Source organism: Dromiciops gliroides, chromosome 1 (assembly GCF_019393635.1).
Source record: "Dromiciops gliroides isolate mDroGli1 chromosome 1, mDroGli1.pri, whole genome shotgun sequence".
Lineage (NCBI taxonomy): Eukaryota > Metazoa > Chordata > Mammalia > Microbiotheria > Microbiotheriidae > Dromiciops > Dromiciops gliroides.
In genome coordinates, this window is record NC_057861.1 from 603,414,379 (window position 1) to 603,438,708 (window position 24,330).

General features: G+C 39.6%; 1 protein-coding gene across 2 annotated transcripts in view; it reads right to left on the reverse strand.

The window, feature by feature from the left end:
- Window positions 1-11,752: 11,752 nt before the first annotated feature.
- Window positions 11,753-24,330, reverse strand: part of NTRK2 (neurotrophic receptor tyrosine kinase 2) — a 435,747-nt gene continuing 423,169 nt past the window's right edge. For both annotated transcript variants that reach the window (XM_043987820.1, XM_043987811.1), the window contains exons 16-17: window positions 20,513-20,671; window positions 11,753-17,740 (exon numbers count right to left, since the gene is read on the reverse strand). In XM_043987820.1, the coding sequence (XP_043843755.1) occupies window positions 17,555-17,740; window positions 20,513-20,671 (345 nt within the window). In that variant the 3' untranslated portion in view covers window positions 11,753-17,554. The remainder of the gene's footprint in view (window positions 17,741-20,512; window positions 20,672-24,330) is intronic.

A 24,330-nucleotide genomic window follows, 5' to 3' on the forward strand; every position in this document is an offset into this window, starting at 1 on the left:
AAAACTAAGTCAGAGTCGCCAATCTATTCAGTGTCAGAGATGAGATATGCCCAGGTCTTCCTTACTCCTAGTTCAATATTCTACCCACTATGCCAAGCCATCTTTTAAATATGAATAATGATCTTTGTCGTTTGAGATTTTCTCTCTGCATTGAGTTAGGATGAAAATTTATACAATAGCAACATTATAGAGAAAAACAACTTTGAAAGACTTTAGGATTCTGATCAGTATAATAATAAATCAAGATTAGACAGCTGAAGATGAAATATACAGTCATCTCCTACCAGAGGGGTGATGGACTTAAAATGCAGAGAGAGAAACATAGATTTGGGGGTATAGTCACCTCAGGAATCTGCTTTCATAGACTATGTATGTTTATTACAAGAGTTTTAGTAGGAGGGACAGATTATAAATGCAAGGAAAATAAAAACATTTATTTTTCAAAAAATAATATAATGCATTGCTATTAATATGAAGACAATAGGGGCCTAAGTAGAAAGAACAGAGCATGGGAATTAAGAGACCTGGGTTCTAGTTTCAGCTTTTCTGCTGTGAGATGTTAAAGAAGTCACTTGACTACTCTGAGACTCAGTTAACTCATATATAAAAAAGGAAGGGGGTAGTGGATCAGATGATTTGGGGGGGGGCAGGGCAATGAGGGTTAAGTGACTTGTCCAGGGTCACACAGCTAGTAAGTGTCAAGTGCCTGAGCTGGATTTGAACTCAGGTTCTCCTGAATCTAAGGCCGGTGCTTTATCCACCAGACAATTTCTATATTCCTTTTCATTCTATAATTCTTTAGATATGTGCTTTAACAATACTTAGCATTAATATAGCAAAATTTACAGTTTGCAAAGTGCTTCAAAATATTTAATTTTCACAATTATTTATTAACTAGCCAACCTCTAAGACTCCTTCCAGTCCTTAAATCCTCTGACTTTAAGATTCCCCAAATTCTTTCCACTCAGACCCTAGAATTCCTTAATCCTGGTTGAAGCCAGACAGAATGGTGAATGTCTGTAACCCCAGTTCACAGTGGAGGGTCAGGCTGGCTTGTCTAGGCTTAAGAATGATGGAGAAAATGTGAAAAGTGCAGTTTTAACTTAAAAGTGTGTGTAATGTGTCTATTTTTTTCTCCTGGTTTTTGCACTCAGAAGTTCAGTCATAGGGGCCTAAGCTAATTGGGTGCCCTCATTAAGTCTAACATCAATATGGGGAGAATCTGGGAGTAACGGGTGAGACATTATTTTGCCTAAGGAGAGGCAAAGTAGCATAGGTCAGAAACACAGAGCAGGTCAAAGTTCCCTTCCAAATCAGTAGTGCGATAGGCTATTGAATAGGCAGCCCCTCAACTTCATACCAATTTATATCAGATACTGGGTAAGGTTGGGCCAAAAACTTTAAAGATAGCTAGCTACCTGCCTTGGATGACAGTACGTAATGTTACCTGGTGAGGTTCACTATCTACTCCTTTTTTTTTTTTAAGTGAGGCAATTGGGGTTAAGTGACTTGCCCAGGGTCACACAGCTAGTAAGTGTTAGTGTCTGAGGCCGCATTTGAACTCAGGTACTCCTGATTCCAGGGCTGGTGCTCTATCCACTGTGCCAACTATCTACTCCTTGTAATGGGATTAACCAATTGTGTCTTTGGCAGGAATACAAAGACAAAATAAAAACAGCCAGAGCCTTTAAATAACTTACATCCTAATGGAGGGAGACAACATGTATATAGGAATATGCAAGATATACACTTAGTAGGTACAAGATATCTATCCCTGTATAAACAGGCAGTTTTCCAATGAAGAAATAAAAACAATTTATAGTCATACAAAATACTCTAAATCATTATTGATTAGAGAAATGCAAGTTAAAACAACCTTGAGATATCATTTTATACCTATCAGATTAGCTAAAATGATAAAAGGGGAGAGTAACAAATGTTGGAGGGGATGTAGAAAAATTGGGACATTAATTCATTGTTGTTGGAATTGTGAACTGATCCAACCATTTTGGAGAACAATCTGGAATTATGCCCAAAGAGTCATTAAACTCCATATACCCTTTGATCTAGCAATACTACTACTTGGTCTATTTCTGAAGATAATTAGGAAAAAAGGAAAAGAACCCATATATTCTAAATTGTTTATAGCAGCTTTCTTTGTGGAGGCAAAGAACTGGAAATTGTGGGGATGCCCATCAGATGGGGAATGGCTAAACACATTGTAGTATATGATTGTGAAGGAATACTACTGTACTGTAAGGAATGATAAGCTTAATGATCTTAGAAAACCATGGATAGACTTACATGAAATAATGAGGAGCAAAATGAGCAGAACCAAGATAACATTGTATACAGTAATAGTAATATTGTTTTAAGAATGACTTTGAATGAGTAAGTTATTTTGATTATTATAAATACCCAAATTAACTATAAAGGACATATGAAGAAAGATGCTATCTGCATTCAGGGAAAGCACTAATAAATAGAAGTATGTATAAAATAACTTTACACACACACACACATATACACTCACACCCACAAATACATACACAGATACATACATCTATTTGTGTCTGATTGTAGTTATCTCTAGGGCAAGGAGCTGAGGGAAGGAAAAAAAAAAGAAAACAAATTTACATGATAATTTTCTTGTATATTTGAAAGGAATAGCAATTTGTGCATAGTAGATTTTCAGTTTCATGTACAAACATCTTTTTTTATTGTACCATGTTATGGAAATGCTTGTTTTATTCCATAAATTAAAAAATACAATTTAATAATGATTTAAAAAATATATACCTTTGGCAAGGAAGGCACTGGTATTTGGAGGGACTGGGAGAGACTTCCTGCAGATGGTCTTTTCAGTTGAATCTTGAAGGAGGCCAGGGATTCTCAGAAATAGAGGTAAGAAGAAACAGATAATATTCCATGCCCGAGGGTACTGCCAGTGCAAAGGCATGGAGATGGGAAATGGAGTGGTTTACAAAGAACAGCAAATAGGTCAGTGTGGCTGGATTGTAAAAATGTATAGAGTAGGTAATGTGTAAAAAGCAGGGGCTGTGTATCCTAAACTCTAGCCTGCACCCTTCCACTTTAATCATTATTTGAGGCCAAATCACTTTAATAGTGAAAAAATATTCATTTGAATGGAAGCCCAAGAGCCCTTGCAACTCTTTAAGTTGACAGTTCTCTAGAAATCCTTTTAAATATTCTTTCTTGGACCCATCTGTTAATGGAGTAACATTTAGGCTCTTTAAATCCATGTCAAAGCTTCCACTCACCTGGCTCCATACAATGGAGTCTATTGCTCAAGCTAATGAATAGGAACACCTGTAATTGCAAGGAGCAAAATGACAATGTGAAGATTATGCTTTTGATTTCGGTTTCAGGAAACTCCAACTACATGCACACAAAGGGAGTGAGATCTGAGTGGTAACCTGGATGAGCTTGGATTTGAGTGGGGTTTTTAATTGTGTGGGGTTTTGGTGTTTTGTTTTATTTTGGGTTTTTGGTCCAGATTTATAATTGTATTGATGTAAGAAACTCCTGGTGAGGATATTCCCTCCACTGATCAACACCTGTTCTGCAATTTATAGTCCTCAGGAGTGTCTTAGAGCAATGAGAAATTGATTTGCCTAAGGTCATGCAATCAGGATGAATCAGAGGACTTGAATCTTGAATCTTCCTGACTTCAAGCCCAGATGATGGAAAAAATAGGAAACTGGATTTAGAAATAGAAAGAGCCTGGTTCAGATCCTGTCTTTGACACGAATTGGCTTTGTGGCCTCTGGAAAAAAGTTAACCTTCCTGTTCCTCAGTTTCCTAAACTTTAAAATAATAGCCTCTAAAGCCCCTTCCAGTTCTAAACCTAGAATTCTCTGCCTCTCTTCTCCATCTCTTTTTCTCCCTCTCCTCTCCCTGTCTATACCTATCCTTATCTCTGTCTCTCTGTCTCTTTCCCCTTTCTCCCTTATCTCTGCCCCCTTTTTAATAGCATTTTTTCTAAAAGTTTTATATAAAACAAAGATATATCATTGAGAAACTTACTTTCTCTTTTTAATTTTTTTTTAATTTTTGCAGGGCAATGGGGGTTAAGTGACTTGCCCAGGGTCACACAGCTAGTAAGTGTCAAGTATCTGAGGCCGGATTTGAACTCAGGTATTCCTAAATCCAGGGCCAGTGCTCTATCCACTGTGCCACCTAGCTGACCCGAGAAACTTACTTTCTCATTCTGAATTTCAGAGTGGGGTTAAATACCCAACCTATGGATAGATCTATAATTCAGTATCTCTCCAAAGCCATTTAGCAAGATTTGGAATAGTGCTTTAATAATAAGCAAAAGTCCTTCCATGAAATGTTGATATCAAACTCTCAGTGTCACCAAGGATCTATCTTTACTTTGGCATGCTAGGCAGTGATTCTGTAGATACTTAACAGCCTGGGGAGAGCCGGGCTGGGGTAGCAAAAACCTTGAACTTTGCTCCAGAGCAGCAAATTTCCAGGGCATTATCATTGCTGCCCCAGGGGCTGCGAAGCCCTCTCTGCCCCCACCACCCCTCTGACAGTGGCCCCATCTTTGGAGCTCGTCCTCCCATAGGAGTGCAGAACCTTATGTGAAACTCTAGACTCTCCCCCCTCACATGGCCCAGGTACAGAAATTGCTAGTGATGCCCCTGACCTCCGTGACTTCAAGAGTCATTTCCGGCTCTCGTTTTCTATGCTTCTACTGCCTAGTAGTTATTAATTCTGGTGGATGATCTCGCCCTAGGAACTGAAGCCTGGCCCGGCAGTAACTGTGCTTGTTCTTCTGATTGCCTCTAGTATAAAATATAAACTCTTCTGTGTAGCTTTTAAAGCCCTATGCAAATTGGCCCTGACCCATCTTTCCAGCCACATTGATGTCATTCCTATTCTTGAACTCTAGTATTTAACCGCATTGTCCTCTCTCATCCTCACACAACACGAATCTCCTATCGTCCTGTCTTTGCACCAACAGGCCCACATGCCCAGATGGACTGCCTCCTTACCTCCACCACATAGAGTTCCTCTCTTCATTTAAGACACAACTTGGGAGCAGCTAGGTGGTGGGGCAGCTAGGTGGTGCAGTGGATGAAAGCACAGGCCCTGGATTCAGGAGGATCTGAGTTCAAATTCAGCCTCATACACTTGACACATACTAGCTGTGGGACCTTGAACGAGTCACTTAACCCTCATTGCTCCGTCCAAAAAAAAAAAAATAGATACAACGCAAGCACCCTCTTCTGCATAAAGTCTTTCCTTATTCACCTTTCCTGAATTGTTAGTGCCCTCCCTCCAGTGGCAAAAAAAAATATGAAAGTTTTTTAACAGTCAGTTAGGAAAACTGAAAGATGCCAGTTTTTGAAGGACCACCCTTTCGGGGAGGAGACTAATGACATGAGCTACGCACGCCAGTCCGCCTGCTGCGCATGTCAGACTGCCTGCTAGCACTCCACTTCCGGGGTGCGAGCTTAAAAGGCAAGGAAGAGAATGGAAGTAGGCCTTTTTTCCTGCTCCGCTGGTCTCCTGGCTGCGCTGCACAGACAGACGCTGACTGGAGTTCGACTCGGCCCGGCTCTCAGTTAACAGCACACGCTTGACTCGGTCTCTCTCTCTCTCCCCAAAGGTGGCCTTGGGTTTTGGTGAGTTTTATACGGAATATAGACTAAGCCTAGACTTAAGACGATTTGTATTGTATTTCTACTTTCCTATCCTAATCAACATCACCTTGTGACTACCATACAATAAAAGCTCTAACTAGAAAACCAGAAGCTTTTTCTATTTACTAGTCTGGGAGATAAATTAAGGGAAAGGTTAAAGAGGGGAGATTTATGATCTAATATCCAATTTTAAATCTCACACTCCTAAACTACCTTGTATTTAATTACTTTCTATATATAAATTCGCTTTTATTCACTTTGTATTTGTGCCATATATAATGCACATAATATGTATGTTTTGCATATACGTATATATAGGGCAGCTAGGTGGTACAGTGGATAGAGCACTGCACCTGGAGTCAGGAAGACCTGAGTTCAAATCTGACCTCAGACACTTACTTAACCCTATTTGCCTCAGTTTTCTCATCTGTAAAATGAGCTGGAGAAGGAAGTCACAAACTGCTCCAGTATTTTTGCCAAGAAAACCCCAAATGAGGTCCATGAAGAGTTGTATACGACTGAAATGATTGAACAACAAATATGTATGTATAGACACATGTATATAGTCCTTGTTATCTCTGAGCACCCACCTATTTGTTCCTTTCCCTCCTTAGAATGTGAACTCCTTGTGAGTTGGGATGATGTCATTCTTTGAATCCCCAGCATTTAGCTCAGTACCTGGCACCAAATGAAACTGAATACTTGTTGATTGTTGATTTAAGACACCCTGCTTAACAGTTCTGCCAGTCTTCCAAAGAAGAAGGGGGAGGAGGAAGCCCTAGTAGTTTGATGAGGACTGGGGGAAGGAGTTGGGGAGTGGGAAGCCACTCCTGTTAAGGGAACAGTTTGCATCTGGGAATCTGCCAAGGGTGAGGAGGCAAAGGAACAGCTGGAGAGATTGGATCTCTGGCCTGGCCTACGGATGGGGAGGCCGGCTCAGGCTTGGCCCAGAGATCTGGTTCCTTCAGTACAGAGAACAGCCAGCCTTTAAGGCCTGCCTTGTAACATATCTATCTCTTTTCCAGATTTCCTAAAAGACTGGGGACCAGATGAAAGTACATCCCTAAGGTTAGAACTAGGGAACAGGGAGTATCCCCCTCACCCACAGAAATTGGCTCCTCGAGATGGGCTGGGTTTAAATGTAGAACAATTTAGGGAAAGAAAAAAAGCACCTTGGCCCCAGCTGGTAGGATAGACTTTCCTGGGAATGCTTATGCTTTGAGACCTTGGATCTTGGGGGTGTGGGAGGGGACAGAGGGTGGAGTTAAGGTGGTAGGAAGCTTCATTTGAAAATGGAGTGGGCCGGATAAAGCACTGGCCCTGGATTCAGGAGTACCTGAGTTCAAAGCCGGCCTCAGACACTTGACACTTACTAGCTGTGTGACCCTGGGCAAGTCACTTAACCCCCATTGCCCCGCAAAAAAAAAAAAAAATGGGGTGGGCCATGCCCTGGTCCCTGCAGAGGACAGGGTCCAGCCTGGTCTAGAGCAGTAGAGATGCTGTTTTACCCCTAATTTCCTTGGGGATGGGAAAGTGAGAAGGGCATACTTCAGGTGGAATGGGTCAAAGGGGACAGTCCTTCAGCCCTGCTAGAGGATCAGATGTTCCTGGGGGGAAAGGCCCTCAAAACATAACACACAGGGCAGCTAGGTGGCGCAGTGGATAGAGCACCGGCCCTGGAGTCAGGAGGACCTGAGTTCAAATCTGGCCTCAGACACTTGACACTTACTAGCTGTGTGACCCTGGGCAAGTCACTTAACCCCAATTGCCTCACTAAACAAAACAAAACAAAACAAAACATAACACACACCACATTAACATAGTTGAAGACTTAGCACTAAACTGTCTCAGGGACCTTGTCTTCTGCTAGAAGCTCTGCTCAAAATTTCAAGGAGGGTAGAGCAAACTGGGATGAGGCAGGATGGGCTTGGGATCAGGAGGTATCCGGAGGGGCCCACATTTCCCAGACCTTGCTTGGGTGGGGTCTGTAAATTTGAAAGTCTCAGCAATCCAGCTTAAGGGGCAGTGTCCAGGGAGGTGGGATACATGGATTCTAGTCCTTGATCTGGCAGTAATTTATTCTAGGTCTCTCTTCCTTTGTAAAATGTCCCCAGCAGCTCTAATAGGCCGAGAGTGAGATGGTAGTCCCACTTTACCCCCACCTCCACCCAGCCTTGGCTTCAAGAAGGGTTGGCTAAGCTATCTTCTGTGTCTTTGGGAAAATCACATTCCCCTCCCTGCAGCCTCAGTTTACCCCTCTGCAAAATGAAAGAGTTGGACTAGATGATGTGTTCTAGTCCTAACCTGACACCTTGGGGTTTTTTGTTTGGTTTGGTTTTTAGTAGAGAAAGACCTAAGGCCTCTTTTACCTTATTCTCCCAAAGCATTTATCTATTTGTTGCAAGGGTTATTATCCCTTCCCCTTCTTCCTAGCCCCATTCACTTCTATCTAGAGAATGTGTAAAAAACCAGCTGACCATTGCTCCTAATGATCAAGCGTAATTAGTTATATGGCCTACCTTCCTTCTTTAGGCATGTGCCGGTTTCCCAGTGGCAGCATCATGGTGTCTGAGGATCTCTGTGTCCTACCCTCCCCCACCCCCAACAAGCTAGTGTCTACTCTCACTCTCCACCTGAGGCGATTTCCGACCATACTTGCTGCTCCCTCCCCCTCCCTAAGATGCTCCAGATACAAAAATTCCTAATCTTAGCTCTACTCAGGCAAGATCCACCATTTTGATGGGCAGGGCAAGCTTGGCAAGGGAGGGAGCCCTGCCCTTCATCCCCTGCTGGAGAACTATTCCTAGAGACATGCTTGCCTTTCATCTTGGGGCCATTGTCTCTCCAGTGGAACTATCTTTAAACTTTCTGACAGATCTTAGATTAACACCATTGCCATAGCCCAGAACCCCAATGCCATTACTAGCACAGTGGTTTCTCAGTGAAGGAAGAGATATACAGTAGACATCTGGCAGTCATTCCTTCAATTCTCAGTGCTAATTTATTTGTTATTTGGGGGGGGGGCAATGACGGTTAAATGACTAGCCCAAGGACACACAGGTAGTAAGTGTCAAGTGTCTGAGGTCAGATTTGAACTCAGGTCCTCCTGACTCTAGGGCCGGTGCTTTATTCACTGCGCCACCTAGCTGCCCCCAATTCCTTCAATTCTCAATTAAGGGAGGTGTTTCCACTATCTTTATGTTGGTCTCTTTTTTCCCCACCTGCCTGTCCTACCCCCTCCTCCTGCTCTTCCCCCCAACAATGAGCCCAATAATCAAAGCAAAGGGGGAAGGCCTGCAGCTCTTGTCCAGATCTTGGTATCCAAGTTAGAAAAGAAAGTGTTGGAATGTCTGGAAAACCCCACATTTCAGAAATTCTCTCACTTAGTAGACCCCCTATCTAGAGTACAAGATACTCAATAATTCCAATAGTATTAGCACTTTTATGAGGCAATGGTTCTAACAATAATGATAACCATGCCTCTATTCTATTCATTCATTCATTCAATAACAATTCTTTATGAAAAAAATTAAGTATTATTATTTAGGTGACTGTGCTAAACAGGAGGGGAGGTCCTCAAATGCTTCAAGGGGATCAGATTTCATCCTGGAGGGTATCCCTCCATTGATTTAAGTTGGCACTCCTCATCGGGAGTTGCTATGGCCAAATATGTCCTCACCCTGTGGACAAACCGAGACTTTCCAACCTCAAATAGGCTGCTGTTAGCCATTTACCACTAGGCTTTCAATCAAAACCCCTTCAGTTTGGTTACAGACAAATCTTTGCCTTTGTTCTTATTGGTTTCTGGATCTCAGGTCACTTCTTATCACGAGGCAGAGAAAACAAAGATGTCGTGGCTCCTGCTTTTATTGTTTGTCACCAACAACAGATGAGCAGTCCTAGATTTGTCTAGAGAGGAGGCAGTGGCTTTCTAGGGGACCTGGGTGGGACATTTACTTGCTGTGCTATTCTGGACAATTCACTTAAACTCTCTCATCCTAAATTTCCTTATCTATAAAATGGGGGCAATAATATCCTCTGTACTTAACTCACAGGGATTTGAGGAAATTCAAATATCATGATCCCCATAAAGCCCTTTGCAAACTTTAAGGTGCTCTATGAAAGTCGATTATGATTATTAGGGCTTAAGTTTGTTGTTGTTTGTCCTTTGTTCTCGAAGAGGACCATGGCATCAAATGATATCATGACTTGCGGTGAATTGGATTTAAGTGAGGGAGGGCTGTGCAAAGTCACCAGCCTCACTCCTTCTTCCAGTGACTTGTCCAGGGTCACACAGCTTGTAAAGTGTCTAAGGTGAGGTTTGAACTTAGATCCTCCCAATTTCAGGGCTAGTGCTCTATCTACTGTGCCACCTAGCTGCTGAAGGGCTTAGCTTTAGGAAAATGAGGATACATAGGAATGGCAGGTCTGGTGGGTGCTAAGCTATAGGCTGAAAAGCAGTCATTTATGCTATGGTGAATAAAAATAGGACTGTTGTTTGTAGTTAAATTATTTGAAATAAGATACGTGAGCTTTATAAAGATGGTCTAATGGTAGTAATTGGGCAGCTAAGTGGCACAGTGGCTAGAGTGACAGGCCTGGAATCAGGAAGACTCATCTTCTTGACTTCAGATCTGGCCTCAGACACTTACTGGCTGTGTGACCCTGGGCAAATCACTTCACCCTGTTTGCCTCAGTTTCCTCATCTGTAAAATGAGATGGAGAAGGAAATGGCAAAACACTCTGGTATCTTCACCCAAGAAAATAAGGTCACAAAAAGTTGGACATGGCTGAACAACAAAATGGTAGTAATGAGCACCTGAAATAGAAATCTGAGATAAGATTACATGGCTACTTTGCATTTAGGTTTTCCAGATCTCTGATTTTATTTGCCACCTTAATTGTTCCTTGTATATAATTTAAACTTTGACCATCCAGTCTGATTTGGATTTCTGAAGAAGGGAATTCTGATAAAAACATGCATCTCCTTTAGAGGCACTGGTTGGCAATAATAATAATAATAACAATAATAATAATAATTCACATTTATACAGTACTTCCAAGTTCATAAAATGCTTTCTTCATGACAACTCTAAGACCTGTTATCACTATTTTATGGACAGGAAAACTAAGACCTTGGGAGGCCTATTGACTTGGCCATGGTCACAGAGCTACTAAATGCTTGAGGCAGGATTTGAACCCAAGGTCTTCTGACTTCAAATATTGCATACTATCTTCTTCTTCCTATCTCTGTTTTTTGCCATCATTTTAAACTCATGAAAAACAGGTTCCAAAGAAGTGTTGTCTTACTTGGAAGTAAAAATCAGTGGATTTGAATTCAGAGGGCCCAGCTTTCTGCATTCTTCCTACCAATTAATTCAAGAGGCACTTAAACTTCCATCTGGATGCTTCATCAAAGAGAGAAGAATCCCTGCCCCAAGAATGAATATGCCCAGCCTGGGTACCGCCTGTACCATCCATCATCTCATTATTACTCACAGGGAACATTCTTTTCTCTTTTCAATAGGACATATACTCTTAAGGACTCATTTTGTCAGCCCACATCCAACAGAGGAGATGGGAAGTAATTCTGTGTACTAGGTCATATTGCTGTGTTCTCCAAGACCTCCTGGGCCATAAGTGCTTAGCAAAGAAAAAAAGATAACAGCAAAATCTGAGACTCCATTTGGAATTTTTGGAGCAGTTTGGGAGCTTTTCTTCACACAAGGCAATGGGGGACAAAAGTAAAGACCATTTGTTGTTCAGTTGTTTCAGTTTTATTCTACTCTTCGTGACCCCATTTGTTTTTGGTTTTTTTGGCAAAGACAATGGAATAGTTTACCATTGCCTTCTCCAGCTCATTTTACAGATGAGGAAACTGAGGCAAACAGGGTTAAGTGACTAGCCCAGGATCACAAAGCTAGTAAGTGTCTGAGGCCACATTTGAACTCAGATTTTCCTGAATCCAGCCCCTGTGCTCTATCAACTGAACCACCGAAAAGGAAAAGAGCATATCACAACTTCTGAAAATTCTGAATACTTTTAAAAGTAACCAGCACCATTATCACTTGAAGTAATCTTTCTTTTGTATGACATTGTTTATTTTTAAGACATCATTTTTATTAAATACACTGTAGTACAAGAGACTTTCCATGTCAGGTTGAGAGAAGCTGGTCACATGATTCACAAACAAAACTTGCTTTTTAAACACTGATACTCAGGTGTCACTTTGAAATCAGCCAAGATGCAAGTGGGTCTTTTTTTTTATTTTTTAAAGCAATGGACCTCTATAACAGACTGCAAAAATGAGAACCACTAGGCATCTGTACAGAGACATCACAACAAATAAAATGAAAGGAAAATAAAGGAAAATAAATTGAACAGAGGGAGAAAGAGAGAAAGGGGATGAGAGAGAAACACCAGGTCACAGATTAGTGAAAGTCTATCCATAGAGAGATATTGAAATGTATGTATATACTGCCTGGATAGATACAAACATCTCTCTATATACATACACAAATGTATAGCATTGCTGCGTCTCTACACAGATACATAAAGTATAGGTAAAGACCAGGGCAGGAACCAATATTTCATCATAATTTGGTCATTTCTTAAAGGGTTACATAAGTGAAATCCACATTTAAATCAAAGACCTTATTATTTAAAACACATTCAGCTGTTTCGCACAAATTGTGATTTTTCTTTAAGCGACAGGAATATACACATAAGCTGCAAGATGTTGGCCTCTATAGACATCCCATTCCACTTCGTCTTCCTTTTCAATTTCTGTTCAATTATTTGGCTACTAGCAGCTTCTGGGATACTCATCCAATATATTTCATTTTCAAAAAGATGCATGTCTGGTTACTCTTTGCTTGGGGGCTCTTTTGATGCAGAAACCAAAGAGATAAATAAACATCGACCTGGCCCTAGAATGCATAGACTGTAAAATAATATCCCCCCTATCTTTCCCCACTTCTCCTGAGACATATATTTAGATGGCAAAAGAATTGCTTTGTTGTTGTTGTGAAATTCACAGTGTTTTGCTTGCAACACACAGACCTTTGTTATTATTTTTTTTTTTGCTTCATATTTGTGATGAATGTAGCAAAGAAGGAAGAAAAAAAAGAGGGGAAAATGCAAGTAAACAACCCAAAGGAAGCTTCTTCAAGGACCCCTTGGCTGGAGCAGTAGGGATTCATTCCAGCCCTGATGGCAAGAAGACGTGAAGCTTTCTGTGCCACAGAAACCTGGGTTTTTACCTATAAATCCGACCTCTTCCCCAATCCAAATTCATTAGAATAACATTTGATGTCCATTTACAAACTACCTTAGCCTCAGGGAGGGTTTCTGTGGGTATAAATATTCATCCCTAATTTACTCAACTGGTGACCTGGACATCCAGGGATTTAGAACATCATTTATGTCCCTAGATAGTTCGTATTTCTTCTGTAACAGCAAGACACAGATAAGCCACAACCCCAAAGGAAAAAAAAATCTCTGAGTGTTAGAAAGAAGGAAAGAAAAAAAGAGAGGGAATGGGCAGGATGGGAAGAGAGAGGGGAGAAGAGAGGAGAGGAGGGAAAAGGGAGAAGGAAGGGGAAGGAGAAAGAAAGGAGGAAGAGAGAAGGGGGGGTCGAGGAAGGAGATGGGGGGAGGGAAAGAGAGGGAGAGGCTATTTACTGGGTCAGAGACCATGTATCTATCTCTATGGGCTGTGCAGTTCTTCAAAACTGTGAGGGTAGGGGAGAAGTCTATTTATGACAAGGAGGCCCTCTACCATGTATCCTGGGGTTTTTGGCTCTTTATAAAAGAGTGCATTCCATCCAGCCTGCTTGTATTCTGCAGATTTAGGGAGGTTGAGGGGAGAATGTGGGAAGTGTCTAACATTTGCTGCTATTATTGCAGGGTCTTGGACTTCTCACCATTGTTCTCTCAGGGAGGTGGGGTGGGGGAACTGTGGCCCAAACATTCCAGTTCTTTCTCTGGAATTCTTGGTTTCTTCACACAAGTGTAAAATCCCCAGAGGACACAAGAATCATACTGGGACAATATAAAAACGATGGGACTGAGTGAACATAAAACAAAGACAAAATCCAATTTTTATGTCCTGGAACTTTATACTGAGAATGACTTTCTTAATCCAATCTGCTATGCAAGAAATTGGTGGGTGCACAAAATGGGGTGTGATGGTGCTCCTACCAACATTCTTAGGGTCTTCCATTTGTCCTACCACTGTAGAGAAATGAACCATTAACTAGGAGATGGTTTCTTTAAAAAATTAAAATTTGGGTTATTTATCCGGTTAGCTCAGTCTAACAAGATTTTATTCTAATGACAGCTATCCCTATGAATGTGGGGGTATACATTTACACATCAACACATAAGCACACTGTGTGTGCACGTTTGCACATGTATAAACCAAATGCAACATATATAAATACATGTAAATACCACATGTAGAACTTAGGTAAATATACATGTCTAGAATGTCATTTATTTGTCTGATCCTTTTCAGCATAGTCCAAGAAGGTTTCTAAATATGCCTGATTGTCATATTTGCTCAGTGTATCAGGGCTTACTTAAAAGTGAGCATGATTCGTGTAGAAGCAGCTCACCTCTTGGTGATCTTGTTTTTCTCCTCTTGCTTTTCTGCTTATTCAGCTAATTTTAGACCCCCAGGGGGTGAATTAAGGAACTCAGATTTTTCTTTTGTTTACTGCTCATTTGCATGGGCTACAGATTCGATCTCAGAAGCTGCATAATGGGAAGATATAGAAGGTGGTGGTCACATTTCCCGAGCCCTAACTCAGGATGGACAGTCTGGCAAAGAGTTTTTCACCGCTTAACAATCAAATCATCTTAGAAATGGGGCTGGACCCAGAAAAATCTGGTTTGTTTAGGAAGATAGGGCTGACTAGATTTGGATTAGGCCATTGGGTTCTTTGGATTGCCCTGCAATATGACTTGCAAGACATATTCTTAAACCACTAGACATTTTCTCTACTTTATAGGAGAAAACTCCTATAATACAGGGGGGAGGCGGGAGGCATTGAGGGGAGATGAAGGGATTAGGACCAAGAAGGTCAAGCTGTTTTCTGTTTGTTTTTGCTGCTTGTCCAGTTTCTTTGTGAACCTGCCTCTTTTCTTGGAAGGAGAGAATCTCTCTCACATGAACACAAACAGTAGGAATAGAAATAGCAGCAATAATAACGACAACAACAATAAATAGCAATCAATAATAATACTTTGCACTTGCATAGAACCTTTCATCTCGCAACTTCAAAGTGCTTTTCTGATGGACTGCAAGGGAACATTTCTTCTCTTTTCCCCCAGTGGGTCGAGACCAGGAGACAAAACTGCTTTGTGATAGAATGAACCTGGGTCCCATTGTCCCAGTTTTCCATTCAATTCTGATAATCCCTTTCCCTAAAACGGCACAGTTCTTCTTAAATCTGGTCCCTTTAGGCTATTGTCTTATTAGAAATGGATGAAATAAAAATAAGCAACTTCCAACTTCTCTAATAAGATCAACTCGACCTGATAAAGCTCTTCCAGGAGGGTCTACCATACTGCCCTGCTTTAGTCCACATCCATGGCCTTGCAAAAAAGGCTCCCTATGAAACTGTTCTATCCCTTCCTTCCAATCTCGCTTTCCACAGTGGCTGAAAAGTAATATGGTTCCTTAATGATATCTATGGCTTTCATTATATTAGTATGTCTATCTTGGATTATTTTCTTAGCACTCACAAATGAAAACATTTCAATCCTGTCACTCACTGACCAGAAGATTATAGGGAAGGGTCGGTTTGAGATTTTTAAATTGATTTTTTTATTGTCTTTGTTATTTTATGTTTTGAATTTCTGAGGACTGGCTTCAAACGCCTGTCATGGAGAAGGTGGTACCTTGATAAATAATTGTATGTAAGTCAAACAGCAATACAGTGATTGCACATAAAAAACAAAACACAACTTTTGAAATAAAAAACACACACACACACACAACAAATAAAAATGACTCCTTTTCAATCTGGCTCGTGTTAGAAAGAGGTCAATTTTTCAGCAACAGTCCCCCCTCATAGAGGGAGGCAAGTGTTCATAAAGATTAGAAAGGGATTTCTTTCTTGGTACCACTAATAATAACAAGGACTTTAAATTTCAATTTATATCCATATATATATAATTTTTTTTTTTTTGCAGAAAGTATTTACTATGTGAGCTCGCCTCCAATGCTCAGTCTGGGCAGTCTCCCATTGGCATACCATGCCACATCTAATAACATAACAAAAAAAAGTTAAAAACAACAACAACAATACATACATCCAATAGCCAAGGATGCTCTAAATGAAATGACTCTCCCAACCAGAGCACTGAATATCAAGGGATCACCACAGAGTCACATATATTTTAGTTGCCTCTGGGATTTATTACTACCCTTCCCTCTCAATCCTTTTGGTCCAACCCATTAGGACCTCCATGTTTCAGGGTCTGAATTCGTCCCAGCCTAGCATTATCTGTTACAATGCAGAAATGTTTCAATGTCTCTAATGACCTCCATTAGCTTCCTTTAATTAAATATGTTACACCTTTATGGATTGGCTATGCCTTTCAGGGTGCACAGTAATTCCTGTGCACAAAGTATTAATTGACAAAGACCATGCACGATTTTGCTTGCACAGTGAAGAGGGGAGATGGGGAAGGGGAGGAAAGAGGGAAGGCAGGAGATGCTGTCTGATATAAGCACAATAGAAGATAAACTTTGCCTCAGCATTTACAGCTTGCCCTATCTTACCAAAGCCTTCAGATTCCAAGCTTGACCCTGAAATTAACACTGTACAAAAAATACATCTAATTTTAGCATGATTTGCCAAAGGCTTGGTGGAGAACACTTTTTTTTTTTTTTAAACAAACCATTGGCATCACAATATCCTACAGACACAGGTACATCTGAGCTTATAATACTGCCATCTACCTTGTAAAATTCAGGAACCTTTTTTTTTTCTTTCTACCATAACATACTGCATCTGGTCATGGGGGAAAAAGAGTAGCCCAAAAGCATGGAGTTCCATGATCCATGAAGGTGCTCAGGGGAATGTGTCAGATACTTCCTTCCCGCACAGAGTTGGAGTTTCACAAGTGGGCTCTGATGCCAGCTGATTCCAGTCTTTGTTGATTTCCCATACAGTGGATCACAAGTCTTCCTTCTCTCTGCCATAGAAATAGGCTTTCCAGATAGAACATCGCTTTTCCTGTTCCATACAAGGGCTTAAGCAGTCAAATAATAGTGATGATGATGTGAATAATAGTAATAATAATAATAATAAATAAATAGACGCAAATCCATAGAAACTCCCAATGTATGTACAACAGAAGTCACAAAGTTGGAGTCAGATACTCAAGTTTTCCCTTTTTTTGTCATCCTTTGCAAAGGCAGGAGTACAAGAAGGCATTGTTAGTTGAGTGGGACAAACTCAGGCATCTGCCGATAAAACAAATCAGGTTTTTGTGTGTTTTTTTAAGGCTTTTGTCTATGCAGAGTTAATAATAATAATAATAATAATGATGATGCAGAAGCCAGATTGATTGGAAAGAAAGGGTGGGGGCAGGGGAAAGAGAGAGAAGAAAAGAAAAAAACCAAGGAGATGGGAAAAAAGAGAGAAAAAGAGATAAGACTTGATAATGTCAAAAGGAAGTCAATACTGTGTCTACAGATGGAGAAGTGCACACTGCTTCCCTCTGAAAGCTTCTCAATGTCTTTGTCATTAATACTGTCAGTTAAGAACACATTTGGGTGGAGTTCAGCGGCAGCTAGAACACAATCGTTCACTCGGCCTGTCTGAGGAAGTGCAATGGGGAGTAGAAGGTTGGTGGGGACCCTAGCCTAGAATATCCAGGTAGACTGGGGATGCCTTGGCCAAGTTCAGAAGGAGGGAATGGATATCTTTGATGTTGAGCCTCATGTGAGGCTCCCGCTGCCAGCACCCCAGCATCAGGTCATACACTTCTTTTGGGCATGTTCTAGGCCTCTGCAGGACTCGGCCCTGAGTGATGCATTCAATCACCTAGAAAGAGACCAAATACAAAATTAGCACAGCAAAGAAAAGGTGACAAAATAAAGAAACAACGCAGAAAGACTAAACCTAGAACATGGTATTTATCCAAATATAAAGAACAGAACAAACAGGAGAGAATGATGTAACTTAAAATATATTCTTAAAGTTATATTCAGTTCTCTCTCTTTTTTTAAGAAGAACACTTTTTCAGGCTGAATTTTACATAAGGTTAATTTTCATTCTTGGACTAGCTCTCATGCATAATGCTGCAAGCTAGTCTGGGTGATGTCACCAAACACTTGGGAAATGTAATTGATTTATTTGTAATATTACAGAGCCTCAAACTAGAATACCCACATAAAGAACTGTAACTAACATTTTTGTGTGGGTGTGACCCAAGAAAATGTCACAAAATAGGACTGGGGGAAGGAGTATGAAAAGTTCACTCAAATAATTTTTTAAAGACAAATTCAGTTAAGTAGAGTGTTGGAGACAGAGATTCTGGGAAAGAGCAAATCTGAACTAGTTTTGTTACAGCACTTGGGGAAAAGAAGCATCTATCAGATGATGGCTTCTATAATATAATACATTATATACATATAAAATATAATATATTTTAGTTAAATCATCCTTGTCATGTATTTGCATGAAGATGAATTGTGTATGTGCTATCAATGCCCTCTAAATTTCAGCACCCTGAGACAAAGCCCTGGGTGTTCTGCCCAAGTTGCATTTGTATATTTCAGTTTTACAAAGTTGCCATTTAGCTCAATTTTCTTTTTTCTTTTTCTTTTTCCTTTTCTTTTCTTTTTTTTGGTGAGGCAATTGGTGTTAAGCAACTTGCCCAGGGTCATACAGCTAGTAAGTATCAAGTGTCTGAGGCCAAATTTGAACTCAAGTCCTCCTGACTCCAGGGCCAGTGTTCTATCCACTGTGCCACATAGCTGTCCCCAGGCCAATTTTCAATGAATATCTTTTTCTTTTTTCTTAATTTTATGACTTTTGTAATTATCCAAGGCACTGGAATGATAGTGTTGGATAAAAGAATGGAAAGGAGAATAAGACATTTGAGTAATAATTTGAAGTTCCCAGCCAAGAATTTAAGTGAAAAAAATATATTTACATGTACACATTTGGAACATTCCATTATTCCAATATAAAATCATGTCTATAGCAAATGTCAATATATAAGCATTATATATGTGTATATATAGATATGTGACATAAACATATACATATATGTTATATATTTTACTCAGTTAAATATAAAATCACATATATCAAAATCATTATGTATATAGATAGAAAGATGAGAGTTTTAGAATATGAACACACATACATATGCAAAATGCACACATATGGGTATTGTTTTGGCATTAGCATTGAATTAATTTGAATAATATTAATCAGTATTAGATATTTCATTCAAGTCTCCTCCCAGTTAATTTTCTAGCATTTTCCCATAAATGGCAGAAGGTGCCTAACTCTTCCAAGAAGTAGTGGTACTACTGAAATCTAGGGGATTTCCTGTGTCCTGACAAACCCAATCATTTTTATTCTTTCTGGAATCTTTTTGCATATCTATATGCCTATCATCTATCTATCTATCTATCTATCAATCTATCTATCCATCCATCTATCTATCTATCTATCTATCTATCTATCTATCTATCTATCTATCTATCTATCTATCTATCTATCTACCTATCTTCCTTCCTTCTTTTTTCCTTCTTTCTCTCTCCCTCTTCCTCTTTCTTTCTTTCTTTCTTTCTTTCTTTCTTTCTTTCTTTCTTTCTTTCTTTCTTTCTTTCTTTCTTTCTTTCCTTCTTTCCTTCTTTCCTTCTTTCTTTCTTTCTTTCTTTCTTTCTTTCTTTCTTTCTTTCTTTCTTTCTTTCTTTCTTTCTTTCTTTCTTTCTTTCTTTGTTTCTTTCTTTCTTTCTTTCTTTTTCTTTCTTTCTTTCTTCCTATCTACCTCTCTACCTATATCTGACCCGATATTTGATGTAGCCCTGTCCTTTTATCAGTGTAGGGGGTTGTAGTGAGAGCACCAGAACTTGAGTCAGGAAGACTCATCTTCCCAAGTTCAAATCTAGCCTCAGACACTTACCATCTGTGCGATCCTGGGAAAATCATTTAACCCTGTTTGCCTCAGTTCCTCATCTTCTTTGGAGAAGGAATTGGCAAACCACTTCAGCATCTTTGCCAAGAAAATCCAGAATGAGGTCATGAAGAGCTGAACATGACTGAAAGTGACCAAATGGCAACAACAAATGTGGCAAGGATGGGACCTGAACCCAAATTTTCCTGATGTCTAGGCCATATCTTCAACCACTACTCCATGCTGTCTCTCATCACATCATCTTATTTTGCAAATCGTTCCTGGAGGAATCTAATATGATTTGGCTTAGCAAGGACACTTAAAGGTAACCCACTAGATTTTAGTAGCTTCTAAGGAGAATTAAGGGCCTTTATCCACTGACACGTAAATGCCCTAAACCTTGGTATAAAACCAATTATGAGTAGACCTGAATGAAATATACACTGTAAATGAATACACATGCACTATGTCATCTACAAATCTGTTATTAAAAACCTCATTCACGATCCATAGCTTTTAAACTTAACGTTTGAAAATTTAAATGCCAGTGTCCATGAAACTCATGTATATGTCAACTCATTTTGGATATACTTCTGCTGAGGATCAAGAATGGCAATATCCAACCTGTTGGAGAAGTGAAATCAAGTGACTCACTCTAGTGGGCATCTCTTTTGGATACCTACCTCATTGTTGGAGAGCTGATACCATGGCTGTTTGCCATAGGTGAAGATCTCCCATAACACAACCCCCAGGCTCCAGACATCACTTTCTGTGGTGAATTTTCTGTACATGATACTCTCCGGAGGCATCCAGCGGATGGGTAACATTGTATGGCCCCCAACCTGGTAGAAAACAACAAGAACAACAACAACAAAGTGATGTCATTTGATTCTCAAACAGATTACCAATTGAGAGGCAAAAAGGGATCCTGGAGGCTTTTCTCTTTCTTATTCCCACCTGTCTATTTTAAAAAGCTTATGGGAGGGGCAGCTGGGTGGTGCAGTAGATAAAGCACTGGCCCTTGGATTCAGGAGGACCTGAGTTCAAATCTGACCTTAGACACTTGACACATACTAGCTGTGTGACCCTGGGCAAGTCACTTAAGCCTCATGGGTCCTGCAAAAAAACCAAAACAACAAAAAAAAAGTTTATGGGATCAGCAAAAGACAGTGTATCATGCACATAGAACTGAACTCTGAATCAAGAAGATGCTGAGATTAAAAGACTCACACAGTCTTAGCTTTTGAAGTGGAAAGGATCCACTGAGGCAAGTTACTTCACCTCTTAGTTTGGGCCTCCAATCCAAAGACTGGAATTTGCAAGGAAGGAGTTAATTTGTGTTTCTCATCAATAGCTTTCTATACTGATAAAAATCACAAATCCAATCTCAGGGGGGAAAAATGTGACCAACAAGTAAAATATCCATCAATCAATAAACTAACAAGCACTTATTGAGTGGTTATCATGGGGATACCCAGATAAAAATGAAGCATTGTCTTCACAGGGCTTGCTGATATTCTACTGGGGAGACAAAATGTAATCTCCTCATCAGTGTGAGACTATTAGCTCCATCAGTGCAAACTGGAGCTGTGATGAAGACAGTTTTTCCCATATTATTTACAAAAACGCTAAACTCTCAGCACCAAAGAAGAGCACACTAGGAAAGCCTGGAAAAGCTCAACATGGTAACAAATGATTCCTTTCTCCTCTGAGGTGCTCATTAATGAGACATCTTTGGGGATTGTAATTAATACTCAGGCCTGGGTATCTTTTTTTTTTCCTAGCCACTGATCAAAGTTATTATATGTCCCAAGTAAAGTATGTGCTTTCTTTAATCTTACTTCAATAAATGAAAAGGTGACTTTTAATGTATTATATCAGTGAGATCATTGTACCTCCATTTGTTTTATTGAGGACTTAAATGGGAGTGTCATTCCTCAAGGCTAGAAATTTTTAACCTCCTTTGTGACATGAACCCTTTTGAGAGTCTAGTGAAACCTATGGATCCTTTCCTTAAATATGGGTTTTAAATACATTAAAAATGTAGGATCACCAAGAAAACCTCCTGCCAGAGAGGAGATGGACCCAGGGTATAGAATGAGTCATATATTTTTGGATATAACAAATGAGGGAATTTGTTTTGCTTAACAATGCAAGGATGTTTCTTTTCTTTTTTCTCTGATAGAGTGGGGAAGACAGGGAGGGAGACATTGGATAGGAGGGAGAAAATAGATTCTGCTATTTAAAAAAAAATATTTAAATTATTTGCTTTAAAAAAGAGAAAGAGCACTGGCCCTGGATTCAGGAGGACCTGAGTTTGAATCTGGCCTCAGACACTTGACACTTAACTAGCTGTGTGACCCTGGGCAAGTAACTTAACCCCCACTGCCCCACAAAAAACAAAACAAAACAATAAAAAATAAAAAGAGAAAGAAATACAGTTATCAAGATATTTTTTAAAATCTAGCTCATAGACCCTAGGTTAAGAGTCCTTGCTCTAAGTCAGTTATATGAGGGAGGCAGCTTGGTATAGTGGGAAGAAAGTAAAATTTGAGTCAGAGAACCTGGGACAAAATGTCAACTCTGCTGGTTACTTAATCACTCTGGGCGTCAGTTTCCTCATCTGTAAAATAGGAGATTTGGACTAGAAGACGTACAAGATGGTTCAAATCCTACCATTAGTGTTTACTACCTGGGTAACTTTGTGTGAGGCACAATTTTCTTGGGCCTCAGTTTTTTCATTGTAATATGAGGGGCTTTGATTAAGACGGCCTCTGAGGCCCCTTCTAGCTCTAATACCACCATCCTATGGTACTTATTTATTTGACCAAAGGGTCATGTCCAGTCGTATACACACACACACACACACATACAGATGACATGATTTGTTCAGAATATCACTGAAAGGAAACTTGGAAAGAATCTCTGTAGTGGGTTTCTCTGATAAAGACCTCACTTTTAAAATATACAGGGAACTGAGTCGATTTTTCAAGAATAAGAGTCATTCCCCAATTAATTAATGGTTAAAAGATACAAACAGGCAATTTCCCTAGGGAAAAATCCAAGTTGTTAATAGCCATATTAAAAATGTCCTGAGGGACAGCTAGGTGGCACAGTGGATGGAGCACCAGCCCTGGATTCAGGAGGACCTGAGTTCAAATCCAACCTCAGACACTTAACAATTACTAGCTGTGTGACCCTGGGCAAGTCACTTAACCCCAATTGCCTCACCCCCCAAAAAATGTCCTGAGTTATTAACAATTAGAGAAATAGAAATGGAAACTACTTTGAAGTACCACCTCATACCCATCATATTGGCTAAAATGACAAATAAGAAAAATGACAAATGCTGGAGGAGCTGTGAGAAACCAAGTACACTAATTAGTACACTAATTTCCAACCATTCTGGAAAGCAATTTAGAAGTATTCCCCCAAATCTATAAAACTGTGTACACCCTTTGACCCAGTGATGCCACTACTAGATCTATAACCCAGAGAAATAAAAGAAAGAGGAAAAGATCCATATGTACAAAAATATTTATAGCACCTCTCTGGGATGGCAAAAAACAGGAAACTGAGGGGGATACACATCAACTGGGAAAAGGCTGAACAAGTTATGGCATATGAATGTGATGGAATACTATTTGGTTTTAGATAAAGCTCTATATAAATTGATGCAAAGGGAAGTGAGTAGTACTAGAAAACAATTTATACAATAACAGTAATATTGTAAAAATAATTTGAAAGACTTTGTAACTCTGAGCAAGATAATGACCAACCACAATTCCAAAGGACTCACAATGAAACATCCACCTCCATCCAGATAGAGAACTGAGGGACTCAGAGTGCAGATTAAAGCATATATACTTTTCTTCCTTCTTTCTTCTTCCTCCTTCCTCTCTTCCTCCCCCTTTCTTTCTTTCTCTCTTTCTCTCTCTTTCTTCCTTCCTTCTTTCCTATCTTTCTTTCTTTCCATAGTTAATGTGGAAATTTGTTTTGTATGTATATATATATATATATATATATATATATATATATATATATATATATATATATTTGTAATGGTTTTTGTTTTTCTTGCCTTCTCAATAGATGGGGCAAGGAGGAAAGATAATTCTGAACTGAAAATAAAATAAAGTTGAATAAAAAAAATTCACTGCAAGGATGTGACATTTGAAATGTTAAATATTGTTATTAAAAATTATAATTAAACTGCCAGGCACTAAAATTCATTCTACAACAGCCTTCTTGGCAAAGAGGAAATAATATTTTCTCCATTTTTAAAACTAGATGAAACCCTACCACTGAAAGCTATTTTAAAAATTATTTATCTGTTTGCTTATTTTTACAAGGATTTCTTATGTCTCCATTTCCCCCACAGAATAACAACAACAACAAAAAGAAATAGAAAAAGAGAAGTCCTAGTAAATATTCATAGTCTAGCACAACAAATTCCCACATTGGCCATCTCCAAAAATGTATATTTCATTTTTCTTGTCAA